This window comes from Hypanus sabinus, chromosome 3 (genome assembly GCF_030144855.1).
Source record: "Hypanus sabinus isolate sHypSab1 chromosome 3, sHypSab1.hap1, whole genome shotgun sequence".
Taxonomy (NCBI): domain Eukaryota; kingdom Metazoa; phylum Chordata; class Chondrichthyes; order Myliobatiformes; family Dasyatidae; genus Hypanus; species Hypanus sabinus.
Genome location: NC_082708.1, coordinates 6,788,609 through 6,807,592, shown reverse-complemented (window position 1 = coordinate 6,807,592; position 18,984 = coordinate 6,788,609). Strand labels below are relative to the sequence as shown.

The window sequence follows — 18,984 nt, the reverse complement described above, 5'->3', positions numbered from 1 at the left end:
TTGGTCATTGTAAATTGTCCTGTGATTGGGCCGGGGTTAAATCAGGGGATTGCAGGGCACGTGGCTCGTTGGGGTAGAAGGGCCTGTTCGCGATATATTTCTAAATAAATAAAACTCAACACAATAATCCAAGTGCAGCCTCATCAGTGTCCTGTACAAGCACACCATACCTCCCAATGTCTATACTCAATGTCCTGACTTAAAAGTTGAGAGTACAATTGCATCTTACATCTCCACTTATCACCCAGCACCCCATGTCTCATCCCTCCCCGTCACACCTTTATACTAACTCCTTCCCCTCTACACTCTCAGCCCTGACATGGGATCTCCACCTGAAACATCAGCATTCGTAAGACCATTAAACCGTAAGACACAGGAGCTGAATTAGGCCATTCAGCCCATTGCATCTTCTCCACCATTCCATCATGCCTGATTTATCATCCCTCTCAACCCCATTCTTCTGCCTTCTCCCCATAACCCTGGACACCCTGAAAAATCAGGAATATATCAACCTCTGCTTTAAATGTACCCAGCAACTCGGTCTCTTCAGCTGTCCATCACGATGAATTCCACAGATCCACCATCCCCTGGCTAAAGAAATTCCTCCTCATCTCTGTTCTATAGTAACAGCCATCTATTCTGAGTCTGTGCCCTCTGGTCCTAGACTCCCTCATGATAGGAAACATCCTCTCCATGTCCACTCTATCTAGGCCACTCTACATTGGATAGGTTTCAATAGAAAGAAAGATAGTTAGATAGATCCCTCTGCCTCCACCCATGTTGCTTGACCCGCTGAGTTCCAATATAAGGTTGTTTTTTTGTTCCAGGCTGGAGAACAGGGTTTAGCGGGATAATAAATCTATTAATTTATTGAGATACACCACAGAATAGGCCCTTTTATCACTTCGAGCCACGCCACCCAGCGACCCCTGATTTAACCCAAGCCTAATCACAGGACAATTTACAATGACCAATTAACCTATCAAGTGGTATGTCTTTGGACTGTGGGAGGAAACCGGAGCACCTGGAGGAAACCTCCACATGCCAGGGGGAAAACAGACAGACTCCTTACAGGGCACAGTGTGAATCAGCCATAATGGAATGGCTGAATGGCCTTAATGGGCCAAATGGCCTAATTCTGTCCCTCTGTCTTATGATCTTACAGTCTATTCCAGTTTTCTGTGTCAGTTTTGCTGCCAGATTTAGTACTCAGGTAACTGAGGTCAGCACGGATGTGTAGCAGTTCACATAACACTATTACCTGGGTTCCATTCCCGCCGCGTCTGTAAAGAAATTATACATTCTTCCCCATGAACTGCATGGGTCTCCCCCCACAGTCCAAGGATGCATTGGTCAGTAGGTCGTTGTAAATTGCCCCGTGATTCGGCTCGGGTTAAATCCGTCGGCTGCGGTTTGGCGCAGCTTGAACGGCTGGAGGGGACTGTTCTGCACTGTATCGCAAAATAAAATTTAAAAAAAATAAACACTGGGTGTAATTGGGCAGCGCAGGCTCGTTGGGGTGGAAGTGCCTGTCACTGTGTTGCACCTCCATGTCAAAAGTGTGGCTGCCCCCAGCACATCCTCTTGTTGGGAGAGCCCTTAACACAAACAACACATTTCACCATAATTTCTGATGTACGCATGATAAAATGAATCAGAATTAAAAATAAAATAAATTATCCTTTTATCAGTGACCACTTCTGACCTTTAACCTAAGACATCAGCTGTGCTTCTCTCCCCACACCTGCGCTGGTACTGCAGAATATTCCCAGGACTCCCTGACTTTGTTTCAGAATTCCAGTATCTGCATCTCACCTTCATGTGGTACATCATCATCTCATTGGCCAGGTGACTTCTGTATTGGGCTTCATGGACCTTCTTGTACAGCAATGACTAAGAAGAAGGAGAAAGAGGTCAGGACATCCAGCAGCATCGTCCTGCTCACTAATGGCATGCAACTGAATTTGAAGACAGCACGCAGGGTTAATGGCATGGTGTGGTTCATAGCCGTGTGCAGGAACACGTCCTTAGATCTCTCAAAGTTGCCATGCAAGTTGATAGAGTTATTAAGAAAGCGTGTGGTGAGTTGGCCTTCATTAATTGGAAGGTTGAGTTCTGGAGCAGCAAGGTAACATTACAGCTCTATGTAACATTACAAGTGTGTTAGACCACACTTGGAGTATCGTGTTCAGTTCTATTCACCTCGTTATAGGAAGGGTTTGAAAGCCGTCAGCCTCCACCGGTCCAAAGAAAACAACCCAAGTTTATCCAACCTCTCGTAACGCTTATCCTCTAATCCAGCCAGCGTCTGGGTGAATGTCATTTGCACCCTCTCCAAAGCCTCGACATCCCTCATTAGGGGAAGCACGTGGAAGTTTTAGAGATGGCGTTGAGCTTGAGACCAGGATACTGCCTGGATTAGAGAGCGTGTCTTACGACGATAGATTGAACAAGCTAGGATTTTTCTCTTTGGAGTCAAGGAGGATGCAAGACGACTTGATAAAGGTGTACAAGATGATAAGAGGCAGAGATAGAGTGGAGAGCAGAGGCTTTTTCCCAGGTTGGAAATGACTCATTCAAGGAAGTATAGTTTTAAGGTGATTGGAGGAAAGTATAGTTGGGGATGTCAGAGGGAGGATTTTTCAAACACGGAGTGATGGATGTTTGGAACATCCTGCCAGCTATGGTGGTACAGGCAGATACATTAGGAACTTTTAAAAGACTCTTAGATAGGCACATGGATGATAGAAAATGGAGGGGGAGGGGAGGCTATGTCGGAGGAAAGGGTTAGATTGAATTTAGAGTAGGTTAAAAGGTTGGCACAACAATGTGGGCTGAAAGGCCTGTACTGAGCTGTGTTCTATGATCTGTTTCTCTGATTACATTTAAAACATCTATCAGATCTCCCCTCAGCTACTGCCACTCCAGAGCAGGCATCTCCAGTTTGTTTCATCTTGCCCTGTACAGCAGCTCACTCGGTGATCCAGGCACCCTCTCTGAAGCCGCCACACGCTGTAGTGGGGCAAATGGAACTGCACACAAGCCCTGCTCTGCAATGTCCTACAATGTGCTCCGTGTGGTGTGCAGATTGGGTAGGTGCAAACGGGCTTTCCCCCCCACCAGGTTGGCTGAGACTAGAACTAGAGGTCATGGTGAAAGGTGGAATATTTAAGCGGAGCTTCTTCACCCAGAGGGTGGAACGAGCTATCGGTGGATGCGGGGTTTGATTTCAGGAGAAGTTGGATAAGCACATGAATGGCTGAGCTGTGGTCTGGGTGCAGGTCAATGGCACATGGCAGAACGCACTGGGTCAGATCGGCCTGCTTCAGTGCTCAGCTTGGAGCCACCTAAACTCCAGGCCCCACGTCCCCTGCCCCATCCCCGTGTACTCACGTGCGCAATGCTGATTCCGCAGTAGATGGAGAAAGCCAGAGCCAGGTCCTCGTCAAACTTGGTGAACCACGGCCCGTTGATCTTGTTGCACAGTTCGGCAACCCCAACGATCTCTGTGAAGCAGGGGTTGGGGGGAGGAAAGGGAAAGGGAACAGCATCAGACCAGGAACAGAGAGTTAGGCAGGGAGAGATGTACATCGCCTCAATCCTGCTCCACCTTTCAGAATCCTTGACTCAGATTTGAATTCTAAATCCCACATAAAAAAGTCGTTTTCCAATTTATGAAGTTTAACAGTGCACAGACTTTTGTGTATATTTTTATCTTCTCTTCTTAAGCGAATATGTTTTTTTTCTAATTATCCATTATCATCCATCAGCTTTTTTCTTTGGTAGTTGGTAGGGGGTTGACTTTTTTTATATAAAAAAATTTCTTTTATGATGTGTGACCTATCTTTAAATTTTTGATTACAGAGTAGTATTATGTGTTATGTTTACGTGTTATGCTACAATGTTTACGTATTATGTTTACGTGTTATGCTATAATGTTTACGTATTATGTTTACGTGTTATGCTATAATGTTTACGTATTATGTTTACGTGTTATGCTATAACATTTGATCAATTTTATTACAATATATGAATGTACACAAGTTATGTTGAGATGTATCTATGTGTTGCACTCTGTAAATCTTCTTTTTTTCTTCTAAATAAAGATACCGCAAAAAGAAAGAAAAGAAGTCGTCAGAGCAACATTTTGACACTTAAGAAATGCAGCAAAGGTATGCCCATTTCAGTCACATAATGATACAGAAAATCTAATTCACGCCTTTGTAGCAAATAGATTAGATTACTGCAATGCACTTTCTACTGGCCTTCCAAAATAACTGCAACTCACTTAGAACACCGCTGCGAGACTTGTAACCAAAACCGGCCTGAGGGAGCAGATCACTCCTGTACTAACTACTCTGTATTGGCTTCCTCGAACTTAGCTGATTTTAAAGTTCTCTTACTTGTTTTTAAAGCCCTCAATGATCTGGGACCGGAGTATGTCACAGACTCATTTTCATTTTATAATCCTAATTGAGCTCTCAGATCTTCTTACACCAGTCTCTATAACTTTAAACAATCTCCCTCAAAAGATAATTGGCAAGTCGGCTTTTCTGAACTGCAACCCTAAACTCAGAGCACAAGGTAGTGTAGTGGTTAGCACAATGCCCTACAGTACCAGCGACCCGGGTTCAATTCCCATCGCACAGTAGTGTAGTGGTTAGCACAACATTTTACAGTACCAGCGACCCGGGTTCAATTCCCATCACACGGCAGTGTAGTGGTTAGCACAACGTTTTACAGTACCAGTGACCCAGGTTCAATTCCCATCGCACGGTAGTGTAGTGGTTAGCACAACACTCTACAGTACCAGTGACTCGGGTTCAATTCCCATCACACAGTAGTGTAGTGGTTAGCACAACACTCTACAGTACCAGTGACCCAGGTTCAATTCCCATCACACGGTAGTGTAGTGGGAACAGTTTACAGTTTACAGTACCAGTGACTCGGGTTCAATTCCCATCACATGGTAGTGTAGTGGGAACAGTTTACAGTTTACAGTACCAGTGACTCGGGTTCAATTCCCATCGCACGGTAGTGTAGTGGGAACAGTTTACAGTTTACAGTACCAGTGACTCGGGTTCAATTCCCATCACACGGTAGTGTAGTGGGAACAGTTTACAGTTTACAGTACCAGTGACCCGGGTTCAATTCCCATCACACGGTAGTGTAGTGGTTAGCACAACATTTTACAGTACCAGCGACCCGGGTTTAATTCCCATCGCACAGTAGTGGAGTGGTTAGCACAACATTTTACAGTACCAGTGACCCGGGTTCAATTCCCATCACACGGTAGTGTAGTGGTTAGCACAACATTTTACAGTACCAGTGACCCGGGTTCAATTCCCATCACACGGTAGTGTAGCGGTAGCACAACGTTTTACAGTACCAGCAACCTGGGTTCAATTCCCATCACATGGTAGTGTAGTGGTTAGCACAACGTTCTACGGTATCAGTGACCCGGGTTCAATTCCCATCACACGGTAGTGTAGTGGTTAGGACAACGTTTTACAGTACCAGCGACCCAGGTTCAATTCCCATCACACAGTAGTGTAGTGGTTAGCACAATGCTTTACAGTATCAGCGACCCAGGTTCAATTCACATCACATGGTAGTGTAGTGGTTAGCACAACGTTCTATGGTATCAGTGACCCGGGTTCAATTCCCATCACATGGTAGTGTAGTGGTTAGCACAACGTTTTACAGTACCAGTGACCCAGATTCAATTCCCATCACACGGCAGTGGAGTGGTTAGCACAACGTTTACGGTACCAGCGTCCCGGGTTCAATTCCCATCACACGGTAGTGGAGTGGTTAGCACAACGTTTTACAGTATCAGTGACCCGGGTTCAATTCCCATCACACGGCAGTAGAGTGGTTAGCACAACGTTTACGGTACCAGCGACCCGGGTTCAATGCCCATCACATGGTAGTGGAGTGGTTAGCACAACGTTTTACAGTATCAGTGTCCCGGGTTCAATTCCCATCACACGGCAGTAGAGTGGTTAGCACAACGTTTATGGTACCAGCGACCCGGGTTCAATTCCCATCACACGGCAGTGGAGTGGTTAGCACAATGCTTTGCAGTACCAGTGACCCGGGTTCAATTCCCATCACACGGCAGTGGAGTGGTTAGCACAACGTTTTACAGTACCAGTGACCCGGGTTCAATTCCCATCACACGGCAGTGGAGTGGTTAGCACAACGTTTTACAGTACCAGTGACCCGGGTTCAATTCCCATCACACGGTAGTGTAGTGGTTAGCACAACTTTTTACAGTACCAGTGACCCGGGTTCAATTCTCATCACACGGTAGTGGAGTGGTTAGCACAATGTTTTACAGTACCAGTGACCCTTGTTCAATTCCCATCGCACGGTAGTGGAGTGGTTAGCACAATGCATTACAGTACCAGTGACCCGGGTTCAATTCCCATCACACGGTAGTGTAGTGGTTAGCACAACGTTTTACAGTACCAGTGACCCGGGTTCAATTCCCATCACACGGCAGTGTAGTGGTTAGCACAACGATTTACAGTACCAGTGACCCAGGTTCAATTCCCATCACACGGCAGTGCAGTGGTTAGCACAACACTTTACAGTCCCAGTGACCCGGGTTCAATTCCCATCACACGGTAGTGTAGTGGTTAGCACAACGTTTTACAGTACCAGTGACCCGGGTTCAATTCCCATCACACGGCAGTGGAGTGGTTAGCACAATGCTTTACAGTAACAGCGTCCCGGGTTCAATTCCCATCACACGGTAGTGGAGTGGTTAGCACAACGTTTTACAGTCCCAGTGACCCGTGTTCAATTCCCATCACACGGCAGTGGAGTGGTTAGCACAATGCTTTACAGTAACAGCGTCCCGGGTTCAATTCCCATCACACGGTAGTGGAGTGGTTAGCACAACATTTTACAGTACCAGTGACCGGGGTTCAATTCCCATCACACGGCAGTGGAGTGGTTAGCACAACGTTTTACAGTCCCAGTGACCCGGGTTCAATTCCCATCACACGGTAGTGTAGTGGTTAGCACAACGTTTTACAGTCCCAGTGACCCGGGTTCAATTCCCATCACACGGTAGTGTAGTGGTTAGCACAACGTTTTACAGTCCCAGTGACCCGGGTTCAATTCCCATCACACGGTAGTGTAGTGGTTAGCACAACGTTTTACAGTCCCAGTGACCCGGGTTCAATTCCCATCACACGGCAGTGTAGTGGTTAGCACAATGCTTTACAGTACCAGCGACCCGGGTTCAATTCCCATCACACGGTAGTGTAGTGGTTAGCACAACGTTTTACAGTACCAGTGACCCAGGTTCAATTCCCATCACACAGCAGTGGAGTGGTTAGCACAACATTTTATGATACCAGTGACCCGGGTTCAATTCCCATCACACGGTAGTGTAGTGGTTAGCACAACATTTTACAGTACCAGTGACCCGGGTTCAATTCCCATCGCACAGTAGTGGAGTGGTTAGCACAATGTTTTACAGTACCAGTGACCCGGGTTCAATTCCCATCACACGGCAGTGTAGTGGTTAGCACAAGGTTTTACAGTACCAGTGACCCGGGTTCAATTCCCATCACACGGTAGTGTAGTGATTAGCACAACGTTTACAGTACCAGTGACCCGGGTTCAATGCCCATCACATGGTAGTGGAGTGGTTAGCACAATGCTTTACAGTACCAGTGACCCGGGTTCAATTCCCATCACACGGCAGTGGAGTGGTTAGCACAACGTTTTACAGTACCAGTGACCCGGGTTCAATTCCCATCACACGGTAGTGGAGTGGTTAGCACAACGTTTTACAGTCCCAGTGACCCGGGTTCAATTCCCATCACACGGTAGTGGAGTGGTTAGCACAGCGTTTACGGTACCAGCGACCCTAGTTCAATTCCTATCACACAGTAGTGGAGTGGTTAGCACAACGTTTTACAGTACCAGTGACCCGGGTTCAATTCCCATCACACGGCAGTGGAGTGGCTAGCACAACGTTTACGGTACCAGTGACCCGGGTTCAATTCCCATCACACTGCAGTGGAGTGGTTAGCACAACGTTTACGGTACCAGCGTCCCAGGTTCAATTCCCATCACACAGTAGTGGAGTGGTTAGCACAACGTTTACGGTACCAGCGACCCTAGTTCAATTCCTGCTGCCTCAAGAAGGCATCATCCATCCAAAATCCCCCACCATCCGGGCCACGCCATCTTCTCACTGCTCCCATCCGGCAGGAGGTACAGAAGCCTGAAGTTCCACTCCACCAGGTTCAGGAACAGCTGCTTCCCTTCAACCAATTGCTTCTTGAACTAACCAGCACGACCCCAATCACTACAGCAACACTCTGACCACTTCTATCTCCCAGCACGACCCCAATCACTACAGCAACACTCTGACCACTTCTATCTCCCAGCACGACCCCAATCACTACAGCAACACTCTGACCACTTCTATCTCCCAGCACGACAATGGACTGTAATTGTGTTCCCTCTCCCATCAGGCAGAAGATACAAAAGCCTGAAAACTCGTCTCACCAGGCTCGAAGACAGCTTCTATCCCACCATTATCAGACTCTTGAATGGTCCCCCTGTATGAGAAGATGGACACTTGACCTCATAATCTACCTCATTGTGATCTTGCACCTTATTGCCTGCCTGCACTGTAACTGTTACACTTCATTCTGCATTCTGTTATTCTTTTAGCTTCTTACCTTACCTCAGTGCACTTTGTAATGATTTGATTGGTATGATCAGTGTGCAAGACAAGCTCTTCACTGTACATAAGCCAATTCTAATACCCACACTCAAGGACTAGAGCAGTTAGAGTCATAGAGTTATAGAACACTACAGCATTGAAACAGGCCTTTTGGCCCATCAAGTCCATGCCAAACTATTAATCTGCCTTGTCCCATTGACCTGCATCCCGACCGTAACTCTCCCATCCACATACCTATCCAAATTTCCCTTAAATCAAACCAGAATCGACCACTTCCACTGGCAGCTCATTCCACACACCCTGAGTGAAGTAGTTTCCCATCAGGTTCCCCTTACGCATTTCACCTTTCACCCTTACCCTATGACCTCTAGTTTTAGTCTCGACCGAACTCAGTGGAAAAAGCCTGCTTGCATTTATCCTGTCTATACCCCCTCATAATTTTGTTTAACTATCAAATCTCCCCACCTTTCTCCTGCGCTCCAGGGAATGAAGTCCTAACCTACTCAACCTTTCCCTATAACTCAGGTCCTCGAATCCCAGCAACATGTTTGTGAATTTTCTCTATGCTCTTTCAATTTATTGAAGGTTCAAAATGACAACTCGCCACAACCTTCTCAAGGGTGACCAGGGGGGGCAATTAAATGCTGGTAATAATAAAATTCTATATTCCTTCATCAAGCGGGTGAGATGATTTGGGCCAAAGGGTCTGTTTCTATGCTGCACAATAAACCAATTCACCTCAAAAAATGACAACTCGCCACAACCTTCTCAAGGGTGACCAGGGGGGGCAATTAAATGCTGGTAATAATAAAATTCTATATTCCTTCATCAAGCGGGTGAGATGATTTGGGCCAAAGGGTCTGTTTCTATGCTGCACAATAAACCAATTCACCTCAAATTCCATCAAACTATCCTCCAACCTGATGGCAGGAACATCAGTTTCTCCAACTTACAGTAATTTTCCCATCCCCCTTCCCTCTTCTTCCATTCCCTCTTCACCTCACCTGCCTATCACCTCCTCCTTCCCTTTCCCCCATGCTCTACTCTCCTGTCCTATCAGATTCCTTCTTCTCCAGCACTTTACCTTTTCTACCCAACTGGCTTCACCTATCACCTTCTAGCTTGTCCTCCTTCCCTTCCCTCCACCTTTTTATTCTGGCATCTTCCCCTTTCCTTTCCAGTCCTGATGAAGGGCCTTGACCCGAAACGTCAACTGTTTGTTCGTTTCCATAGATGCTGCCTGACTTGCTGAGTTCCTCCGGCATTTTGTATGTGTTGCACCAATTCCATATTGACTAGTGTAGAAAGGCACCAGGGTCAGCATGGGTGAGATGGGCCAAAGGGCCTGTTTCCATGCTGTACACACTCCAAAATTAATTTCACATCTGCTGATGTGGGATTCGAACTCAGGTCCTGGGATTCCCAGTCCGGTACCTAACCGGCACATCACACAGGAGCTGGGCATTGCCCTCGGCCCATACTCACGGTTGTTCTCATCGATAATGGGGAAGCAAAGGATGTTCCTGGTCCGGAAGCCAGTTGTGTCGTCGACGCCCCGGTAGAACAGTGGGTGAGAGTAAGCATCCTTGATGTTGAGGATTTGACCAGTGGTTGCCACGTGACCTGCGATCCCCTGGTCTGCTGGCATCCGGAACTCAGCGGACTGTGGGGACATGGACAGAGCAACAGGGGTAGTTGGGATGGAGGCTTGGCAGGATGTGGGTAGGGGTGGGACAGAGGGAGGCACAGAGAGAGACACACACAAACAGAGAGAGAAAGACAAAGAAAAGCACAGAGAGAGAGAGGCAGTGGCAGAGACGGAGGGCGAGAGAGAGACACACACTCAGAGACAGACAGACACACATACAGAGAGAGAGAGAGACTAAGAAACACACACAGAGACAGAGAGAGAGAGAGAGGCAGTGGCAGAGACGGAGGGAGACACACACAGACAGAGGCAGTGTCAGAGAGAGACACGCACACTCAGAGACAGAGAGACAGACAGACACACATACACAAACAGAGGGAGAGAGAGTGAGACACACACACTCACTCAGAGACAGACACAGAGATAGAGAGAGAGAGGGAGAGAGACACAGGGAGGGAGGCAGAGAGACATACACACACACACTTTCACAATTGTATTTGTTTCTATAAGATTCCCTCCTCTCTCATCCTTCTGAATTCCAGTGAGTATAGTCCTAAGCGACTCACTCTCCTCATAGGCTAACCCCCTCATCTCCAGAACCAACCTGTGAACCTCCTCTGCACCACCTCTAGAGGAAGTACATCTTTCTGCAAGGAGACGAGGGCTGCCCATGGTACTCCAGATACGGCCTCACCGGCACCCTGTACAGTTGCAGCATAACCTCCCAGCTCTTAAACTCATTCCTTCTAGCAATGCTGCCAACATTCCATTGCCTTTATGAGGACCTTACCAAGACCATAAGACATAGGAGCAGAATTAGGCCTTTCCACCCATCGCATCTGCTCCGCAATTCCATAATGGCTGACTTCCTAACCATCTCTCCCTTCTCCCCATAACAGTTGATGCCCTGACTAATCAAGAACCTATTGACTTTGCTTTAAATATACCCAATGATTTTGCATTCACAAGAGTCTGTGGTAATGAATTCCACAGATTCACCACTCTCCGGCCTAATAAATTCCTCCTTATCTCTGTTCTAAAGGGATATCCCTCTATTCTGGGTCTGTGCCCTCTAGTCCTAGACTCCCCTACAATCGGAAACATCCTCTCCACATCCACATGATCTAGGCCTTTCAATATTTAGAGAGCTTGAAATGAGACTGGATAGGTTTGAGCTTTTCTCCCTGCAACTTAGGAGGCTGGGGTGGGGTGGAGTGTGACATCATAGAAGTTTATAAAATCATGAGGGGCACAGATAAGGTGAACAGCCCAAGTCTTTTCCCCAGAGTAGAGGAGTTTAAACGAGAGGGCATAGGGTTTTCGGTGAGAGGGGTAAGTGTTTCACATAGTGGGTATAATGCTTGGAGGCAGAGTGGGAAAAAGCAGAGGGGTGGCTATGTGCTTGATTCTGCTCTGGGTTGGGGGCTGGCCTCTTCCATAGGTGCTGCCCTCTAGTGTTCAATCAGTGGAAAGCAATCTGGAGTGCATTCGTCTGCAGCTGCACCAGTGCATGATGAGAAACTGCTGCATGTTTGATCTTACAGAAACATGGCTCCAGGTCAACATCCCATGTAATATCTATTTTGGTTGAACAAGTTAGGTCTTTATTCTTTGGAGCTTAGAAGGTTGAGGGGGGACTTGATAGAGGTATTTAAAATTATGAGGGGGATAGATAGAGTTGACGTGGATAGGCTTTTTCCATTGAGAGTAGGGGAGATTCAAACAGAGGACATGAGTTGAGAGTTAGGGGGCAAAAGTTTAGGGGTAACACAAGATGGAATGTGGTAGCTGTGTGGAATGAGCTTCCAGTAGAAGTGGTAGAGGCAGGTTTGATATTGTCACTTAAAGTAAAATTGGATAGGTATATGGACAGGAAAGGAATGGAGGGTTATGGACTGAGTGCGGGGTAAGTGGGACTAGGTGAGAGTAAATGTTCGGCACGGACTAGAAGGTCCGAGATGGCCTGTTTCTGTACTGTAATTGTTATATGGTTATATGTTATATTATATAAACTACAGGCTATGACACTCAGACTTGGGCTGTATTATTTTTAGTGACTGCACGTTTATCTGCTGTCATAACTAGGTGCTGCATGTGCTGGTGGCACTGCGTTTTGCAGATTGGCCCCAGAGGATTGCCGTTTCGTATGGCTGTACTCACATGCATAGTTGAACGACAAACTTGATATAGGCCGAAGGGAGGCAAATGGGATTAAGGTAAACATGCATCTTGATCAGTATGGACAAATAGGGTCGAGTGGTCTGCTTCAGAACTGTATGGTTCTGAATATTGCAAGGATCTCAGCTTATTTGGATAAATTCAGCATAGCCCTTTTGACCCTCACCGGTTTTTATCGCTTCACCATGGAAAGCATCCCATCTAGGCACATCACACTTTGGTATGGCAACTGCTCTGCCCACGACCTCAGGAAACTGCGGAGAGTTGCGAGCACAGCTCAGCGTGTCACGGAAGCCAGCCTCCTCTCCGTGAGCTCTGCCTACACTTGTCACGGCCTCAGGGAAGCAGACAATATAATCATATACACAACCCACCCTGGACAGGCAGAAGACGAAAATCTGAAACCATCTGCCATCAGGCTTAAGGAAAGCTTCTGCCCCACTGTTACAAGACTACTTAACAATCCCCTGGTATGATAAGATGGATTCTTGACCTCAAAATCAACCTCAATATGGCCTTGTATCTTATTGTCTACCTCTGCACTTCCTCTGTAATTGTTACACTTCATTGGTACTGTTTTATCTTGTTCTACCTCAATGTACTGTGTAGAAGTGAGCTGTACGAATGGCATGTAAAACAAAGTTTTTACACTGTACGTCAGTATATGTGGCAATAATAAACCAATTACCAAAATAATTTATGAATTAATAGATATCTTGGGTTGAATGGCCTTTCAAGCGCTGAAAATTACCCCCAAGCACTCTCCCTTCCTGTGTTATTCAACTTCCATCCTCTCATCAGTCCTGTAGCACGAATCTGTGTGGTACAGATAGACTCTGCTCTCACAGACTCAGTGGCCATGAGCCCCAGTGACACATCCCAGCCAGACATTGTCAGTTTGTCCAGAGAAAGCCCCTCACCTCGTCAGTTACAAATCCTCCGTCGAACACTTTTGCAACCAGCTCCTTGTTGTTCTGCTCCAACAGGAACACTGAACAGCTGTGGGAGGGAAAGGGGGAATGAGTTTAACATCACTGACAGACATCGAGGGAAGTGACTGCCTACTGGGCAGGGGGAGACCCTCTTTAATGGGTACAGCCAATGGGGATACTCTGTAATAGGTATAACTAAAGGGGACTGGCCAGCCCTCTAAAAGGTATAGCCAATCAGAAGGCTCTTTAAAAGATGTAGTCAGTGGGAATAGACCATCTGTAGCAGGTGTTGCCAATGAGGAGAGAGACTAATTTTAAAAGGTGTAGCCAATGGAAAGAGAGCCCTTTTGAAAGGTGTAACCAATGAGGAGATAGCCTCTATAGAATTTGTAACCAATAGGGAGAGTTCTCTTTCAATGCAGTGGCCAATGGAAACAGACTAGCATTAAAAAGTGTAGCCAATGGACTGAGAGTTTCTTCAAAGATGTAGGCAATGGATAGCGGTTCCCTTTAAAATGATGAGCAGCGCTTTCTATAAAATAATTAGCTGGGTAGAAACTCCCCCTTTAAGAAGAGGAGATGTTTTTACGGAGAGGGTCTGATAAAAAGACTCTCTCTTTAGTAAGGAGGAAGGTGCCATGGAGCCTCCCTCTTTAGGAGGGGTTTTGCATCAGAAGAAACTCCCTCTTCAGAAGGGATCCTTGTTGAGAAGATCCTCGTCTTCCTATGGCACTTCTAATCATTGGATTTATTCACTAAATGCTTTTAACCTGAGATTCACTAAATTCCTTCAACCTGAGTAAAAATTGGAGTATTGTGTTCAAATCTGGTTGCCCCATTATAGGAAGGATGTTAAAGCTTTAGAGAGAGTACAGGGGGAATTCTGACTACTGCCCCTCCCTTTCCAGTCCTGACTTGACGAGCTGAACGGCCTAATTTTGCTCCTATATTTTATGGTTGCGTGGCCTCAGCTCCACACACCTGCTGTTTATTCCCCTCCATAGATGCTGCCTGACCTGCTGGGATCCTCCAGCAATTTGTGTGGTGTTGCTCAAGATTTCCAGCATCTGCAGAATCTCTTATGTTTAAGATTTAACAGATGCTGCTTGAATTAGAGAGCATGTCTTAGGCGGAGTGAGCTAGCACTTTTCTTTTTGGAGAGGAGGAGGATAAGAGAAGACTTGGTAGAGGTGTACAAGATGATAAGAGGCACTGACGGAGTGGACAGCCAGAGACTTTGTCCCAGGAAATGACTATTATGGGAGAGCACAATTTTAAGGTGATTGTAGGAAAGTATGGGGCGGGGTGCGGGTGTAAAGATGTCAGAGATTGACTATTTACACAGAGAGTGGTGGGTGCTTGGGGTTGGGGTACAGCTGATACAGCAGGGACATTTAAGAGAGGAGGGCTAAATGTTAGGAAAGTGTTAGATTGACAGTAAGATCAGCACAACACTGTGAGCCGATGGGCCTGTAGTATGCTCTAATGTTCTAATGGACATCCATTTGATGTGATTGGAAGAAACTGTAGGGTTGATGTCAGAGGTAAGTGTTTCTTACACGGAGAGTGGTGGGTTAGTGGAACGTGTTGCCAGGGGTGGTGGTACAGGCAGATACATTAATTCCAATCCCCTCTCCCATTCCAAGATGTCGGTCCATCGACTCCTCTACCCCCACAATGAAGCTACTCGTGGGGTGGAGGAGCAACACCACATTTTCCGTCAGGGTAACCTCCAACCTAATGGCATGAACATCAATTTCTCCTGCTTCCGGTAATACCCCCCCCTCCCCCTTTCCCTCTTCTTCAGTTCCCCATTCTGCCCCCTTACCCCTTCTTCTCTTCCCCTCCCTGGCCTATTCCCTTCCCCGGTCCTCTCTTCCTTCCCTTTCTCTCATGGTCCACTCTCCTCTGCTATCAAATTCTTTCTTCTTCAGACCTTTACCTTTTCCACCTATCAACTCCTAATTTCTTACTTCATTCCCTCTTCCTCCAGTCACCTGGCTTCACCTATCACCTTCTAGATTATATTCCTTCCTTCCCCACACCTTCTGTCATCCCCCCCTCCCATTCCAGCCCTGATAACGAGTCCTGACCTGAAACGTCAACTATTTATTCATTTCCATAGATGCTGCCTGATCTGCTGAGTTACTCTAGATCTCCAGCATCTGCGGAATCTCTTATATTGTCAGGATCCTGCATTTCATCGTCTGCCTGCACTACACTTTTCCAGTAACTCTTACACTTTATTCTGCATTCTGTTATTGTTTTCCCTTGTTCTACCTCAATGTACTGTGTAATGATTTGATCTGTATGAACAGTATACAAGACAAGCTTTGCACAGTGTCTCAGTACAATAATAAACCAATTCCAGTACCAGTTCAAACACCACCATGGATGATCCAGGCCTGTCTGCTAAAGGAGGAGGGTTGGGCATGGGGTCAGCTACCCCATCCTATAAAAACCCAGAGCTACAGAAATGTCAACAAAAACTCCAAAGACCTCATCCCTGGGAAAGGAAGGACCTTCACTGAGAAGATGTATGAAGTCATGGGGTGAAAGCAGAAGCCAAGGGGACAATCAAACTTTGTCCCAAGACAAAGGAGTCTGGTCGGAGGTCTTCGCCTGAGTTGAGGCGTTGGGCTGAAGAAGAAGAAGGATATCATTTCACCTCGGACTGAGAGGCCACTCCCTCTGTGTAACCAAGGCCTGATCGCTGGACTGGAGCTCAAGCTGCCAGTCTTCTTGCTGAGACGAGAAAGGTGTCGCTGCAGTGCCAGTACGTACCTGTCGGTGGAACTCACCTCTCCGCGTTGGTAAGATTGCGTGCTTCCTGAATGATCTCTTGAAGGAGCACTGTAACGTTATCTGCAAAAGTCAGAACAGGCAGTCACCTTGAAACCCTCCGAGTGTTCCTAACTCCTTCTAATGTGGAGAAGCAGCTTTACATGCAAACAGCGGGAATTGACATTCTTCTTACAGGACTCCAGCATACTTGTATATGCCACAACCATGAGGTTCTTCGCGCGATTTCACACAAGGAAATGAATCTCAGGGTTGTGTATTGATAGTAAGTTTACTTTGCATCACGGTTAGGCGTGGAGGGGCCACAGCACAGGATTGGAAAAAGCTGCAGAGGGTTGTAGACTCCATTAGGGGCTCAAGTTAAGCACATCCTCCGAAGCCGACGCCTGGAGAAAATGGCACCCACCATGAAGGACCCTCACCACCCAGGACATGCCCTCTGCTCATTGCTACCATCAGGGAGATGGGGAGGTACAGAAGCCAGAAGACACACACTCAGTGATTCAGGAACAGCTTCTTCCCCTCCACCGTCAGATTTCTGAATGGACAATGAACCCATGTACACTACCTCACTACTTTTTTCACTCTTTTTGCACTAATTATTTAATTTTCAATACACTCCTTACTGTAATTTACAGTTTTTATTTCTATATATTGCAACATACTGCTGCCCCAAAACAAATTTCACATCTGCCAGTGACAATAAAGCTGATTCTGCCTCTGCCTCATCCCGTCCCTCTGCCATCAGATTTCAGGATGGCCCACCAACAACACTCTCTATTTCACTCTCTTTTTTCACCACTTTTTAAAATATTTCTTATGGTAACTTACAGTAATTTTTTTCTGTCTTGCTCTGTACTGCAACGCAAAACAACAAATTTCACGACAGATGCCAGTGATAATAAACCTGATTGTGACCTGGCATTTGTTGGGAAGTGCAGTGTTTATTGCTCAGTCCTCAGAAGGAGCTGTTTAATTTAAAACACAGAACAGTACAGTACAGGTACAGATTGTAGACATCATCAAAGATATCCAGAACCTGCACCATGCCATCTTCTTGCACCTCCCCCTTCTCAAGGGGCCAGTAAATACTAGTTTTGTAAATAACAAACTACTTTGTTACTTTCTTACAAGGTTCAGGAACTTTTGTTTACCACTGAATACTTTAATAAACCTGCAGATGCTGGAAGGAGCGTGTGCGCGCGCGCACACACACACACACACACACACACACACACACACACACACACACACACACACACACACACACACACACACACACACACACACACACACACACCTACCTACCTCAACAGGTTAAGCAGCATCTATAAAGAGGAATAAACAGTCAACGTTTCAGGCCAAAGCTCTTCACCACGACTCAAGTAGACAGTTTATTCTTTTCCATAGATGCTGCCTGACCTGCTGAGTTCCTCCAGCACTTGGTGTGTGTTACAGCTGGAAGTATTCTGAATGGTTGAGCTATAACAAGAGGCTGGACAAACTTGGGTTGTTTTCTCTGGAGCGCTGGAGGCTGAGGGGAGATCTGATAGAGGTTTATGAGATTATGAGAGACTCCGAAAGGGTAGACAGAGGGTCTTTTCCCAGGGAGGGTATGAAGGGTTAACTACCTGAATGTTAACTATCTATTTCCCTCCAACAATGCTGCCTGACCTGCTGAAACCCTTCAGCTGTGTGTGTTACTCCAGATACCATTACCTGCAACCTCTTGAGTTTCCAACACTCAGTGCCGTGACCGACAAAGGCCAACATGCCAAACGCCTCCTTCATCAGTCTGCTTGTGACCAGACCTTCAGAGAATTATGTCTTTGTAATCCTAGGTTCCCCTATTTTACACTTCCCTAGATTCACAGCCTTAACTGTGCCTTTAAGGCCAATAGGAGGATGCAGAGGAAATCTACCATGAAGCTGCCTGGATCAGAGAGCAAGTCTAGTGAAGATAGATTGAGTGAGCTATGGTTTTTCTTTTTGAAGCAAAGTAGGATGGGAGGTGATTTGATAGAGGCATACAGGATGATAAGAGGCATAGATCCATTCAATAACTAAAGACTTCTTCCAGAGTGAAAATGGCTAATATGATGGAACATAATTTTAGGGTGATTGTTGGTAAGTGTAGGGGGGGATGTCAGAACAAGGTTTAGGAGGGATTGTTGGAAAGTATGGGGGGGATGTCAGAACAAAGTCAGAGGAGAGTGGTGAGTACGTGGAACGCACTCCCAGTGGTGGTGGTAGAGGCAGTTCATTCATTCATTATCTGCCATGTGTTATGACGTGGGCGATCACAGTCTTCCCATGACCATGACTGTTCTTGGAAAAGTTTTCTACACAAGTGGTTTGCCATTGCCTTCTTCTGGGCAGTGTCTTTACAAGACGGGTGACCCCAGCCATTATCAATACTCTTCACAGATTGTCTGCCTGGCATTAGTGGTCACATAACCAGGACTTGTAATCTGCACCGGCTGCTCATACGACCATCCACCACCTGCTCCCATGGCTTCAAGACCCTGACAGGGGGGCTAAGCAGGTGCCACACCTTGCCCAAGGGTGACCTGCAGGCTAGTAGAGGGAAGGAGCACTTTACACCTCCTTTGGTAGAGACATACCTCCACCCATAGAACCATAGAACATTACAGCACAGAAACAGGCCCTTCGGCCCTTCTTGGCAGTGCCGAACCATTTTTCTGCCT

The 18,984-nt window shown here is 46.5% G+C and overlaps 1 protein-coding gene across 1 annotated transcript in view; it reads right to left on the bottom strand.

The window, feature by feature from the left end:
* Positions 1-18,984, bottom strand: part of LOC132390692 (cGMP-dependent 3',5'-cyclic phosphodiesterase) — a 345,293-nt gene that overhangs the window by 60,592 nt on the left and 265,717 nt on the right. Inside the window, exons 17-21 of the mRNA XM_059963249.1 lie at positions 16,276-16,339; positions 13,463-13,541; positions 10,202-10,379; positions 3,394-3,506; positions 1,816-1,893 (exon numbers count right to left, since the gene is read on the bottom strand). Of these exons, the coding sequence (XP_059819232.1) occupies positions 1,816-1,893; positions 3,394-3,506; positions 10,202-10,379; positions 13,463-13,541; positions 16,276-16,339 (512 nt within the window). The remainder of the gene's footprint in view (positions 1-1,815; positions 1,894-3,393; positions 3,507-10,201; positions 10,380-13,462; positions 13,542-16,275; positions 16,340-18,984) is intronic.